Source organism: Podarcis pityusensis (assembly GCF_964106645.2).
Source record: "Podarcis pityusensis genome assembly, chromosome: 3".
NCBI classification, from domain to species: Eukaryota; Metazoa; Chordata; class Lepidosauria; order Squamata; family Lacertidae; genus Podarcis; species Podarcis pityusensis.
This window is the reverse complement of record NC_138026.1, coordinates 91,140,993-91,155,394: the sequence shown is the minus strand read 5'-3', so window position 1 is coordinate 91,155,394 and position 14,402 is coordinate 91,140,993. Positions and strand designations below refer to the sequence as shown.

General features: G+C 47.7%; 1 protein-coding gene across 1 annotated transcript in view; it reads left to right on the top strand.

The window, feature by feature from the left end:
* The window catches only part of XDH (xanthine dehydrogenase), a 69,535-nt gene that overhangs the window by 12,552 nt on the left and 42,581 nt on the right, over window positions 1-14,402 (top strand). Inside the window, exons 4-9 of the mRNA XM_081000102.1 lie at window positions 7,998-8,106; window positions 8,866-8,992; window positions 9,729-9,790; window positions 11,463-11,531; window positions 12,963-13,025; window positions 13,620-13,706. Coding sequence (XP_080856228.1) covers window positions 7,998-8,106; window positions 8,866-8,992; window positions 9,729-9,790; window positions 11,463-11,531; window positions 12,963-13,025; window positions 13,620-13,706 — 517 coding nt within the window. The remainder of the gene's footprint in view (window positions 1-7,997; window positions 8,107-8,865; window positions 8,993-9,728; window positions 9,791-11,462; window positions 11,532-12,962; window positions 13,026-13,619; window positions 13,707-14,402) is intronic.

Sequence of the window (14,402 nt, the reverse complement as noted above, 5' to 3'; positions counted from 1 at the left end):
TAAGGGTGCTTATTAAAACCCACTGGCCTTTCCCAGATTTGTTTGCTTAGTAAGATTAATGTTTGCTTTAATGTAATGGACAGTTTTGTGCCAAAGTTCAGTATCAGTATACTGAGTGACTCTACTCTTCTCTTGGTCTCTTCTTAGCTCATCTTCCCTGCTTTGCTTCCCTTTGTCCTGTTTCTCTTCACAGCAGCACAAACTTAATTTAAATCTTTAGGAGTTCATAGCCCACCCTTTTTATCAAACTCACCCATTTTCAGAATGTTGGCTTTAGTTGTTTGTATGGGCTTGCTTTGGAAATGATTGTTTAGCATTTTGGGGGCTGGGGACCTGGGAAACTTTATTGGGTTTCCTGTGAAATTCTGAGCATGAATTCCTTTACTGGGTTGGGAACCATGCGCTCAAATGGAACGTGGATGTATATCTGTGCACACATCCAATGTGATACCTGCCTGTAGCGCTTGAGGAGTGTGTGTGGTATCTTCCCATCCATCTCACAACACAAGAGGCACAGCAATCACTTCCATCCTATGTTGGACTTATATCATTAAGGCTATGTACAGTACACCTTCCTGGCTTAAAACAAGCTCCTTTCGAATCCTTGGGTGCAGCTCATCAGGCCCTGGAGATTTGAATTCCTTTACTGTAAAGTAACTTGCCACTTCTTTGCCTATCTCAGGCTGCAGCTCTCTCCTTGCATCATTTATCTTGTTATCACCAGGTTGGTCGGTGTTATGTAGTGTAGTTTCACCCTGGGCCAACAGGGGGATACTGTATATAGTTTTCACTCAGGTCTGTAGATAGTTTTCACTCAGGTCCGCGGCAGTTATTTTAGGCGGGAACTCTGGGCTGTTGTGGTTACAATGTTGACAGCCGGCTGCCTATAAATACAGGCCGGCTGAGCTGTTCGCAGTTAGTTCTATTCCAGCTTACCATAATAAAGAGCTACTTGAAGAAATCGCTGTGCCGGCTGCTATGTCAACCCACCACCTAACACTGGCGACGAGGATGGGATTGATGGACATCAGAGCACAGCCAGATGCGGCCAGCCTCTGAACTGAGCTGAATCACTGAGCTGAATCACAGAGCGAAATCACTGAGCGAAATCACTGGGCAGAACCAATTCAGAGCTGACTGTTCTGGCTAGAGCACTGTGTTCCATCCATCGCCCTTCACGCCGGCATCGGAATCATGGCTTCACTTGTGCCTCTACCGCCGTTTGCGCCAGCCTCTGAATCATGGGACTCCTACCTCGCTCGGTTCGACTGCTACCTCCAAGCCAACGAGCTGACAGAAGTATCACAGGAGCGGAAGCGGGGCCTATTCCTCAGCCTCTGTGGGCCTGAGGTGTTTGAGACGGCCCGAGCGTTGGTTGCGCCTGAAGCAGTCCAGGCAACACCATGGGACACGATCCAAGAGAAGCTCCGCAACCACTACGCACCAAAGCCGTCCAAGATTGCTGCCCGCCATGCGTTCTACCACCGGAACCAGGCAGAGGGGGAGTCAATCAACAACTACACCACCGCCCTGCGACAGGCTGCAATGCACTGTGAGTTCCGAGACTTAGACGATGCCCTGATGGATCGAATCGTCTGCGGGGTCCGGGACATCCATCTGCAACGGCGCCTCCTAGCCAAGCCAGACCTCACGCTACAGAAAGCCATTGAGGAGGCTGTGGCCTCAGAAGCTGCTGAACGCTCCGCCCAGGAGATCCGCAAGTCCAGCAGCCCGCGTCTTGCTAGGGAGCCAGTTCCGGTGCATCATGAAAAGGCCAGCAGTGAGGAGGCATCCTCCAGTGAAGACGATGACGTGCACCAGACAAAGCGGGAGCGCAGGAAGTTCCAACAGAAGTCCAAGGGCCAACCGGAATGTGCTGGCTGCGGAGGCAACCATTCCCGTGCCAAGTGTCGATTCAGAGACGCCATCTGTAGGAAGTGTTCCAGAAGGGGCCACATCGCTAAGTTCTGCCGATCGGCTCCGTCTGACACCCCCCCTTCATCGATTCGCAAGTCCAAGTCTTCACTCCAGTCTGCCAAGGAAAGTTGTTTCGCTCTCACCAACTGCCGCTGCCCGTCTGGAACCACGATTGGCCAAACCGACTCGCCTACGCGACGCAAGCTGAACGTCACGGTGCTCATTGAAGGAGCTCCATGTGACATGGAGATCGACACCGGGTCTGCCCTGTCCATCGTGTCATGGAGCACCATCAAAAGACTGGTACCCAGAGTGTCCAAAAGGCAACTCGACTCTCACCGCGTACACCTGAGAGACTACCAGGGAAACGACATTCCCGTGGTAGGCGTTGGCCGGTTCCGGATCGCCTTCAAGGATTTTTCGGGCCTGCTCCGGTTGGTGGTGGTCGAAGGTCAGCGGCCAAGCCTCCTAGGGCTAGACTGGTTTGATGCCCTCGGCCTGGAAGTCACCGGCATCAACTGCATCTCTAACGCAGAGACTGAGGGTCTGGTCAAAGACTTTGCCGAGGTTTTTGACGGCACCTTGGGCCAATATACAGGTACGCCCATCTCCTTTAGCCTTGATCCACAAGTCGCCCCCATCAAGCTAAAGCCACGCCGGGTTCCCTTTGCTCTCAAGGCTAAGGTGGATGAACAACTGGACAAACTGATCGCCCAAGGAGTTTTGGAGCCGGTTGACCACGCAAAGTGGGAAACCCCCATCGTCACGCCTGTCAAGCCAGATGGGTCGGTGAGAATCTGCGCTGACTACAAGTGCACGATCAACAAGGCACTTCAGCAGCACGCTTATCCGGTTCCTGTTGTCCAACACCTGCTGCATTCCCTGGGTGAGGGTAAGGTCTTCGCTAAGCTGGACCTTGCCCAAGCCTATCAACAACTGCCAGTCGATGATGCCACTGCTGAAGCCCAGACGATCGTCACCCACCGGGGGGCTTTCCGTTGCCGCCGGTTGCAGTTCGGGGTGAGTGTGGCTCCTGGCATCTTCCAAAGCCTTATGGAGCGTCTCCTGCAAGGGCTTCCGGGTGTGGTACCATATTTTGATGACGTCTTGGTGTCTGCAGACTCACACCAGCAGCTGTTCGAGCGCCTCCGTGCCGTGCTGACCAGGTTCCAGGAGGCCGGGCTCAAGGTAAAGAGGGAGAAGTGCCAGATCGCCGTTCCACAGGTAGAGTTCCTGGGCTATCTTATCGATGCCTCCGGTCTTCATCCAACCACATCCAAGATCCGCGCTATCCAGCAGGCCCCCACCCCAAAGAACAAAACGGAGTTGCAGGCATTCCTGGGGCTGCTGAACTTTTATAACATGTTCCTGCCCCACAAAGCCACAGTGGCTGAGCCTCTTCACCGACTCCTTAGCACTAAGACGCCTTGGGCCTGGGGTCATCGGGAGACGGCGGCCTTCAACGTGGTCAAGGCTCTCCTTTCTTCAGACAGTGTGCTGGTACAGTACAGTGAATCCAGGCCGCTGGTCCTTGCCTGCGACGCCTCACCTTTTGGCATCGGTGCTGTCCTTAGTCACCGTTTTCCAGATGGAAGAGAAGCACCGCTCGCCTACTTTTCCAGGACACTATCTCCGACGGAACGGAATTACAGCCAGCTCGACAAGGAGGCATTGGCACTTGTGGCTGGAGTGAAGAGGTTCCATGAATACCTCTATGGCAGGACTTTTGACCTCATCACTGACCACAAGCCACTCCTGGGCCTCCTCGCCGGTGATCGTCCAACTCCACCGGTCCTCTCACCACGCATGCTGCGATGGACTGTTTTCCTGGCTGCCTACCACTACCGGCTCATCCATCGCCCGGGGAAATCGATGGGCCATGCCGACGCCCTCAGCCGTTGCCCTCTTCCAGCATTTGTGGAAGACCCGGCTCCAGCTTCATCGCTCCTTCTGATTGAGGATCTTCCGGCAGCGCCTGTATCGGCTGCCACTGTGGCCTCCGCATCTGCCCAGGATCGCACCATCAGCCGGGTGCTCAACTGGGTGTGGAGGGGGTGGCCACAAGGGCCTTTTGCATCGGAGTTCCAGCCCTTCGCAACCAGACAACATGAACTCTCAGCTCATCGTGGCTGCCTGCTGTGGGGAGACCGCGTCGTGATTCCCCAGGGACTCCGTCAGCGCGTCCTGGAGGCTCTGCACGTTGGCCACCCGGGAATTGTCAAAATGAAGGCGTTGGCTCGGTGTTACGTCTGGTGGCCTAATATGGACGATGCCATCACTGCCTGGGTGTCCGCCTGTCAAGCGTGCCAGGAGTCGAGGCCTGCACCACCGGCAGCTAAGGGACACACCTGGGAGACGCCAAAGACACCCTGGTCGAGGGTGCACATCGATCTGGCTGGCCCCTTTCACGGCCGGACCTTTATGGTAGTGGTGGACGCCTATTCCAAATGGCTGGAGGTCGCCCTGATGCCCTCCACCACTACCGAAGCTGTCATCCGGGTGCTGCGAGGCCTGTTTGCAACGCATGGGTGTCCTGATGTCCTTGTCTCTGACAACGGACCGCAGTTCACGTCAGGCACGTTTGAGCGGTATCTTTTGGGACTGGGCATCCGCCATGCCCTAACGGCACCTTTTCATCCATCCAGCAACGGGCAAGCGGAAAGAATGGTGCGCTCGACAAAAGAGGCACTGGCGCGCCTGGACCGGGGAGACTGGCATGAGCGGGTCGCCGAATACTTGTTCGTGCAACACATCACCCCTCATGCGGCCACAGGGAGGAGTCCTGCTGAACTGCTTATGGGCCGCCGCCTCAGGTCACCGCTCGACCGGCTACACCCAGACTTTGCCGTGGCTGAACCCCCAGGCTGTGCCAACGCACCACGGTCATTTGTCCCAGGAAACCAGGTCTTTGCCCGGAACTATGTGGGGGACATCCCTTGGGTGCCAGCCACAGTAGTGGGAGTCACTGGACCTCGCTCGTACCAGGTGGCACTCGAAGACGGACGCTTGTGGCGACGGCACATAGACCAGCTTAGGCGCAGGGTTGGGGACTTGGACACTACCGAGGTGCCCCCAACTGCGCTTGCGGCTCCAGAAGAGACACGTACAGATGGCGAGGCCCCACCTACACCTCCCTCACAAACTGCCAGCGTGGAGCCGAACCAAGCCGTTTCAGAACAGACTCAGACCACTCCACTTGCGGAGGCTCCACCCACAGCAGCGGATCCAGGGGAGTTGGTTCCAACGCCACCTAGGGTCGCACCACAGCCTCAGCGAGAACTGTGTGGCCCTCCGGACTTGGCTACCAGTCCCCGGCGGTCTGGCAGAGTTTCCAAGCGCCCAACTTATTTAAAGGACTATGTTGTTGGACAGGTATCACTGTTGGTCTAAGTATGGGAAATGTAACCGATATGCTTTTGTGCTTAATTGAACCATTACGCGTAGTGCTGTATATAAGGAAATCATTACGATTGTAACTAACGCCTTATCTCGGTGGGGAGGGGTGTTATGTAGTGTAGTTTCACCCTGGGCCAACAGGGGGATACTGTATATAGTTTTCACTCAGGTCTGTAGATAGTTTTCACTCAGGTCCGCGGCAGTTATTTTAGGCGGGAACTCTGGGCTGTTGTGGTTACAATGTTGACAGCCGGCTGCCTATAAATACAGGCCGGCTGAGCTGTTCGCAGTTAGTTCTATTCCAGCTTACCATAATAAAGAGCTACTTGAAGAAATCGCTGTGCCGGCTGCTATGTCAACCCACCACCTAACAGTCACTGCTTTCATTTTGGGTGAAGACAAAGGCAAAGTAGGTATTGAGCAGCTCCACCCTCTCTCTGTCGCCCAATCACATTTCTCTATCTTATCCATGCAGAGGGCTTGCAACTGTTGATTACTCCTGTGTACTCCCCCTTTGTGATTTCCGCTTTCTTTCCTTATGCATGCCCTTCTTGCATCTCAGCTCATCTGTAAGCTGCTTATGCAGCCACACTGATTTCTTTAAATGCCTCCCATTTTTCTTTCTTGTTGGAATTGTCTGCCTTGTGTCTTCAGTATTTCACCTTTAAGAAACTCTCATCCATCTTGGACTCCCTTCTCTTTGAGTATTTCGAAACATGGGATCTCACTCAGTTGTTTCTTAAGCTTCTTGAAATCAGCCTTCTTAAAGTTCAGAGTGTATGTCCAACTACACTCAGTTTTCCCTTCCCTCTGTATCATGAAACTCAAGAGGACATGATCACTTCCTCCCAAGGTTCCCAGTACTTCCACTTCATCAATCAGTTCCTCCCTATTGGTGAGGACCAGGTCCTAGATAGATGATCCCCTTGTTGCTTCTTCCACTTTCTGGGAAATGTAATTGTCAGTGAGGCAATGGAGAAATTTGTTGGACCTTGCATTCTTGGTAGAGTTTGAGTTCCAACTGATATTGGGGCAGTTGAGGTATCCCATGACTACTATATCTCTCCTTTTTTGAATGTTTGGTAATCTGCTGTAGGAAGGCATCATCCAAGTCTTCAGTCTGGCTTAGAGGTCTATAGCAGACGCCTATAGTAAGGTCACTGTTGTTTCCCTCTCCTACAATTTTTACCCATATATTCTCAATCTGCCTTCCATGTTCCAGGTCATGGATCTCTTCATAAGTATCCTCTACATATAATGCTGAAGCCAGGGGAAATGGCAATGTGTACACAGCCTAATATGCATACCCTTCTGCAATATTTGCTTGCTAGGACAACTTGCTTCTGACCAATGTTGTGTATGCAGTTTCAGTACAAGCCAGCAGCCCATTGGCTTTCTTTCTTTTTCTTTTTTAAAATAATTTTTATTAAGTTTCCATACACCAAATCAAACATATCATACCAATTAATCCAAATTATAACAACACAAATCATAAAATCCAAATATTTTCCAAATTATAAATTTTTGTGGGGGGTACCCCTGCTTCTCGATCGGCCGGAGTCCAATCATCAATATTTCTGCTGCTTTCATGTTTACAATGATGTTCCCAGTCCCATCTTCTCACTCCTTGTCGTTACTCATTTTCCTTTTTGGTCACCTCCGAGTTTTCTCCGCAAGTGAATTGAAAGAAACAGTCTTGTTTATATTTCTGTGTGGACTTTGTAATGCTCTCTTGTAGATCACTCCATAAATCTAATAGTCCAGGCATTCTGTTCGAGCAGGCATTCGCCATCTTGTTCCATTCCGGTGAAATACAGTCTAGATGTCCGCTCATTAACTTTACCAGACCTGCTGCATCGTTAATTAGTCTCTCCAGGAGGGTTCCTGCCCTTTTAAATTTACGATCCTATCCTGATAACAGATTGGCAACTCGCCCTCCCTAAGACCATATATCATGCAACGAAGGTCTGCCTGTCCATGTCGGATCTCATTTCTTACTGCGTCACAAAGAGAGCCTCTCTTCTTTCCAAATCTTTCACAGAATAAAACCTTTAATTCTTATTGTTTTCCCCACACAGTTTATTTTTAGTCCCACTTGCAATTGGTCGTTATGGCGGTTCTTCTAAGGGGGAGGGTTGTTAGGTATATCATGTTAAAAAAGTAGAAAGTCCCCCCCCCCTTTCCGTTCTGTTCCACATACCAATATGTCTGCGATTCTTTGATGTTGTCTCTGTTCCTTCCGTCCAATCTTCATCATCTCAGTGGTGGAATTATTTAGCAGATAAAACACTCCTGACCTTGCTTGAAGCATGTGCGTTTACTTCTCCAATTTTTTTTTACTCTTAAGCAACGCAACCAGTTTCGCTCTTGGAAGCAGCGTCGGAGAGTTCCAAAGCCTGCCTGAGGGCTTTCCGCCCAGTGCCTCTCACCCCCTCCTTCTTCCGAACTCGGGGGTGATTTATGGCAACAGCGGGCGAGGCAGCATCTCCCCATAACCCAGGGAAGGCAAGGGAGACTGATTTACTCCCCATAATCAGCCTCTAATTACCTTGTGCAGGCTGGATAGATGGTATTGTCGGCCATCTTCCAAGGCGCCCCTAGCGGCCCCCCGCCCATTGGCTTTCATTAGTGTTACCAGCAAGCAATTTCACAAAGTGAACAACTTCCTTAACTCATGGCTCTAGACATTTTTCTGCAAATGCTTGTTTATTCCCTATCTGTGCTCTCCACCATGTAGCAGTAACTACCATTGAAGGCATAGGAAGCACTAAGACAAGGTTGCACCCAGTGCAGGTAAGGTGTGGAGTTGAACCTACATTCTAACAGTCCCTGGCCTTCCATATTACCTTGCCCAAGGCACAATGAATTGCTAAGCCTTATGTGTTTTGTAAGCCCTTTCCCAATCAATTCAGGCATTGTATGGCAGCCAAGGAGCTGGCTAAAGGAAAGAGGAGGATGCTCTCTAGTTGGAGAAAAGTGTATGGTTCACCAAGAGTAGATACAGTTCATCAAGATGAAGTCATTGCACCCTTCTGCGCTATTTTGTAGTCATCTTGGGAGCAAAGCAGGAGTATGCTTATTACATTTACTGATGGAACCAAGTTGAAAAGTTATTGCAACTATGCATTGACAAACTATGCAGGGTGAATTGGGAAGTCTCACAGGAAAAATGGACACTGCACGAAACCCATAGCAACAGTACCGGGATTGTGCTCTTGTGCACATGGGTAGGAGAATGAATGTGTTTTTTTTCTTCAAAGTTTCAACCGCTGAAAGAAGAAATATTATAGTGATTATGATTGAGTACATCACTACTGGCAGTGAATCCTCAAATGAAGAATGTGTATGTTTTAGGCACGTGTTTAAGCATGGTGTTTCCATTAAGGATAAAGCACAATTACACACATACCACAGCAGATGTGGTTAGAGATTACTTAAGAAATTAGGCCTCTGAACTCTGTGCCTTCTTCGGCAAGACCTTGTTCAGTCCTGGATCAACTAAGGGGACCATTGTCATACTAATAAGAGCCTTCTGTCCTTGCCTTCTTCCAGGAAAGAATAGCCAAAAGCCATGGGTCTCAATGTGGTTTCTGCACTCCTGGCATTGTTATGTCCATGTACACGCTCCTTCGCAATCAGCCTGAACCCAAAATGGAAGCAATTGAAGATGCTTTCCAAGGTGAAAGGTTTTTGAATCTTACTAACTTTTGTCCAACCCCCACGACACAACTTGATTTTTTGGGGAGGGGACTGCATATATGATTGGAGAAGTGATGGGCTGTTACATGTTCCACCTTACACCTTGGATATTAGGAAAAGAAAGCCAGCTGCCTTCAGCTGCTTTGCCATCCTTGGCGGTGGTAGGAATGGCCCTGTCATTGTGACTCAGCAGAGTATGTGTGCCTTTTTAAAATAAAAAGTTAACATACCCCCTCATGCCTTCCAATTAGACTGTCCTTGCTGATAGAATCATATCATTGCAGGGTGGAGGTGGGCAAATCATCTTATTTTTTAAAAAAAGATTGCTAGGGAAACTGCACAAAAGTTATTCATCTCTTTTACCATCTGGCCCTCAGATAATCCTTGTAAGGTAGAGAGCTTACAAGGCAAAATTTATTAACTAGTAATGTAGCAGCAAAGCTGGGCAAACATTTGGAAAGGAAGTTTGGCAAACAGTTCAGGTCAATTCTGTGTTACCTGGAGGTTATGGTTGTGGTTCCATTTGAGATTAGAACCCCATTTTCAAAGTTATATAGAACCACAATGATACTTACTCATTTCTCTGGGGGTGAATTTTGGATATCCTCAGAAAGTTTAATGTCCTCCATGGTAGAGCAGAACCAAAATAAATACCATTTTTTTCTTGTACATCCTTAAGTTACTCCTAACCTCTGCAACTTGATTTGGTGATTCAGGAAATCTCTGCCGCTGTACTGGATACAGGCCCATTCTGGAGGGTTACCGGACGTTTGCAAAGGTAAGAAGCCAGAGATCAAAAGCATTTCGTAGAGTTAGGCTAGCTTTTGATCAATGCCAATGGATTATACACCTAAAATAGAAAAGGTTAGACTGCTGTGTCCAGTGTTAGTCCTACTCAGAGCAGACCCATTTGTATTAATGGTTGTACATTAGTCATGTCTTTGAATTTCAGTGGGCCTACTCTGAACAGGACTAACATTGGATACAAACCGATTTGCTTTCACTTCTCCAGTGCCTCTTCCATTTTTAGCAATCTTGCCACAAATGTTGTTACAACAAAGGTAGCGAACATGGCATCCTCCAGATGTTGTGGGACTCCAAGTCCCATCCATCTGTGGTCTAGCAACATATGGAAGGCACATTCCACATTGCCTACCTCTGCTTTACAGAGCTAGCACTTCTAACGGGGGCGGGGAGGATCTGTTCTAAAGTCTGGATTTTCTGGAACAGATCATGATTCTTGGAGGAGTTCTGGTGCAAACTCTATTGAAATTAATATGGGATGTGAAAGAACACTCTGCCCTTCCATGGCTCCCATTCATTTATGTAGGACTGGTACAAGAAAACACCCTTGAAGATGATATCCCATGTTGGCAAATTTATTTCAAACTGGTGTTCACTTCATTAATTTAAGTCTGTTTAGGGAAAGGGATACTCTAGAAAGGAGACGGTATGAGAAAATCTGGATTAAGGGAGGAGAAAGTGTATTTAGGCAGTGATTTGCATGATCCGCAGTTCCCTAGTGGATAATAAACACACGGATACAAGTATTTAGGTTTATGGGTTCAAATAGGCCACAGCTTTATTGGTTACAGATGTGAGCGGTTTAGCTTAGACATTGGGTGAAGCCAGGCTATATCTCGACTCCTGCCCATCTGCAGGGAATCCATCTAAGAGCAAACCACCAATAGGGGGAGCCCTATGACTTAAATCAAATACGGGCATCCCGAGGGGTCCCCGTTGGGGTTGTGGCATGGCCCTAGCCCATGTCCGGGCATCAGACAGAATCCACACCCCCGGATCCCTTTAACAGGATACCCTTAATGAGGAGGGGCAGGCGGAGGCTACAACTCCCCTCCATCCAAACAAAGGCTTACCCAGTGCCTAATCTCACAGAGTTGTGATGATTGCTATAAGGTAGGTGAAAGCCAAATGACTGGTGCCAATTTGCCAAGTGGGAAAAATTCCCACTTGGCCCCAACAATATGGCGGCTGACGTTTGTCCATAGCAAGGTTGTGTCATAGAAAAGCATAAAAAGAGGGTGGATGGGGTGGGAGATCCGGGGAAGGGCACGAAAGGAGCGCTCCCCGTGGCCACGCCTCCCACAGTTGCTGATTGGTCAGCAGGGCCACCCATGGGCGGGGCCCCGCCCAGCACCAGTGACACAGCCTGGACAGTGACATGGAGGGCGCCAATTCCAGCCCCCCACCGGATCACTGCAGGGCCCTGGATGCCTGGCTGCAACGCCGCCCACCTGGAAAAGGTGAGCGGCCTTGTAGCAGAAATCCACACGGACTATGGAGAATTAATGGAGGTATGGGAACCTTACTTTCCACTTTTAATGAATGAATGAGCCCTAAATCTTTATGGTTAAATGGTTTCATTAGCAAATGTGTTAAATTAATATAGCTTTGATGGAGCTTCTTTTGAAACATTTCTTTCCATCTAGGATGGGGGATGCTGTGGGAATAAAGTTAATGGTCTTGGTTGCTGCATGGCTGGAAAGCAAAATAATGTGGTAAGTTGGTTAATGGTTTAAGGTTGGTTGTCTCTTAAAACCGTCATACATTTCCAAGAGGAGAAAATTATTATTATTTTGTGTGATGTACTTTAAATCACTGCAATTAGGATATTTCATACCTGTCTTTCCCCAAATCACTATTGCAGGTTGCTGAGGGTACAGAGAATTCTGTTGAAAATTTTCCTAGCCCCCTCAAAACTACTAGGATTCTCTCGGGGAAAGGAGAATGACTATTAAAACATGTTTTAAAGTTTGTTGGTTATATTCTGAGATTCCCATGTCAGGTTTCAGGAAATAGTAGTTACTGTAGTATTGGGATTTCAGGAGCTTTTAGACTGCAATTCTGTGCACACTTAACTTGAGACTAAGCACCACTAAACGTACCCAGATTTACTTTCAAGTAAACATGCAAATGATAATGCTCTTAATATGCTATATGATTATATATTATGCACCAACCATCACAGCTCTGACTTCACTCATTGGCTAAAAACACTGAAAGGTGGGAGCAGCCAGGCAGGGTCATCTCACAAAAATAACTTGGAAGGTTGCTTGAACATTTTGCTTCATAACTTTCTTTCTAGAAGGGACAGAGACTTAGGGATGAATTCAGCAATGTGCACAAGCTTTTATGCTTGTCAGATGGACTGATCCCCCTTTCCTCACCTACATTCTCTTTTGGGTGTACTTCTGACCCTTCAGAGTGGAATGTGAAAGGGATCCGGGGGAAGGACGGGGAAAGCTGTGCTGTGCTGGTATCCCCTTATTAGTTGAGTCTTGGCCTTACTTTTAAAAAAGAAAAAGAAAAGAAAGCCCAGAGTCTGGGGTACCTGCTGACTATGGGTCTGGTATACCAGTACCCCAGAACTTGTCTCTTGGCACTCCTGGATATAAACATAAGTCTGCAACCATGTTCACACCTGCCTGGGAGTTTGCTCTACAGTGGTACCTCGGGTTACAAACACCTCGGGTTACAAACACTTCAGGTTACAGACTCCGCTAACCCGGAAGTAGTACCTCGGGTTAAGAACTTTACCTCAGGATGAGAACAGAAATCACACACCGGCGGTGCAGTGGCAGCAGGAGGCCCCAGTAGCTAAAGTGGTACCTCAGGTTAAGAAGAGTTTCAGGTTAAGAACGGACCTCCAGAACGAATTATGTTCATAACCAGAGGTATCACTGTATTTAAAACATACTTATTTCAGTGCGGCTTATTCTCAAGTAAGTAGGGTAAGGACAGCTGTATTTGTTAGGATTTTCTCTGTTCGTAATCATCTGAAATAGTGTGTGTCCTTTTAAATCTTTTATGTGTGTGCCTTATATCTTAGTAGTTGCTGTTTTAAATGGAAAGAGAGAACTAATGACATTCCATCTCCATGTAAGAAAGTTCCTGATTCCCATGTTGCTCTTTCTCTCCCCTCCAAATAGGGTCAGGGTTGCTGTGGAGAAAAAGTGAATGGCTGTTGCATGAATGGAAAAGAGAACAATACTGTAAGTTCCTATTACTGTAGTTCCTCTTCTTCCATCTTCTTTTGTTGAAATAAATATATAGAATATCAAGCCATGCTTAAGCAAAGTACAGATAAAGCTATACCTCTATTTTTTGGTCTTGAAATGGTGTGCCCAGCAGCCTTTGGAACATAGTGAGTGATCTCTGAGGGAGGGAGGCAAACAATGAGCTGAGCCCCTTCCTGTATCTTGTTGGGAGAACAGGTTGTGAATGGGAGTTAGCAGAAGCAGTGCACAATTTAATTCAACTGCAGTTGTTCTTGTTGGGTCATGGAGGTCCTCTGTGGACCAAGGTGCTTCCATGCTATTGATGGAATGTGTATCTATATAGCTATTTAAACCATGTTAAGTATATTAAAAAGTTAAATGTTCATTATTAAACAAATATTGTGATTGTTTCAAGTCCTTTTCATAGCAAGGATTTTAATTATTTTTTAAAGTATCACTACGAGGATTTTACTACTGCTCTGTGTTGGGCTAGTAATATTGATATGCTTTGTATAAGACATACAAATAGTAATCTTCTTTAACAGGGAGAAAAAAAATATATGCACTAACCAATGACAATTTCTTCAGGGATTGATCTCCTCAGAGCTGTTCAATCCATCTGAGTTCCAGCCTTTAGACCCTACCCAGGAGCCGATATTCCCACCAGAGTTATTGGTAAGAACGTTCTCTTCTCATGACTTTCTTGTGGTGTTCCTCCTGCATGGAAGATTTACCTATCCATTGACTTCTGTGCATGGGCTGAGAACATGTTGAGATGATGCACTGTCTTGGGACAATAGACCATGAATTCACTTCAGCTTCTGTAGTTTAAGCAGTGAATCACTTAAACACAAGTAGGGAGAGGGAGAATCAACAACCATAGGTAAGATTGAGCCACTGGTCTTTCAGCTTTGGGAAAATATAGTTGTACACAACAGAAGGGCTGTTATCTCTGGGAGTTTACAGTTCCATAGGGAAAAGCACTTCCTATGACCCAAGATATGAAGCAATGGAGTACAGAACAACTTGTTATTCCATGTTTGTGTAGACTGGAGTTGTTGCATCGGTATAGCAATCCTAGGATAGCCTTGGCACAGAGATATACAACTTCTTAACTGCCTTTGTGTCTTGGTCTTTCCTCATGAAGTTCCTGGAGATGGACATATGATTGTCCCATATTATCATTCCAACTGGCCTGTGGGGTAGGATATTCTGAGGTAGTGAGTGGCTGAAGGCCGTGCATTGACCTTGAGCGATGGTTGTTAAGCTCTGCTGGTCCCCTGGTCATTCATTGTCCTTGCCTTGGTGGAGGACCCTTATTTGTGTCCAGATAATTGTCTTCAAACAGACACTGAGCACAGCCAGGAGAAG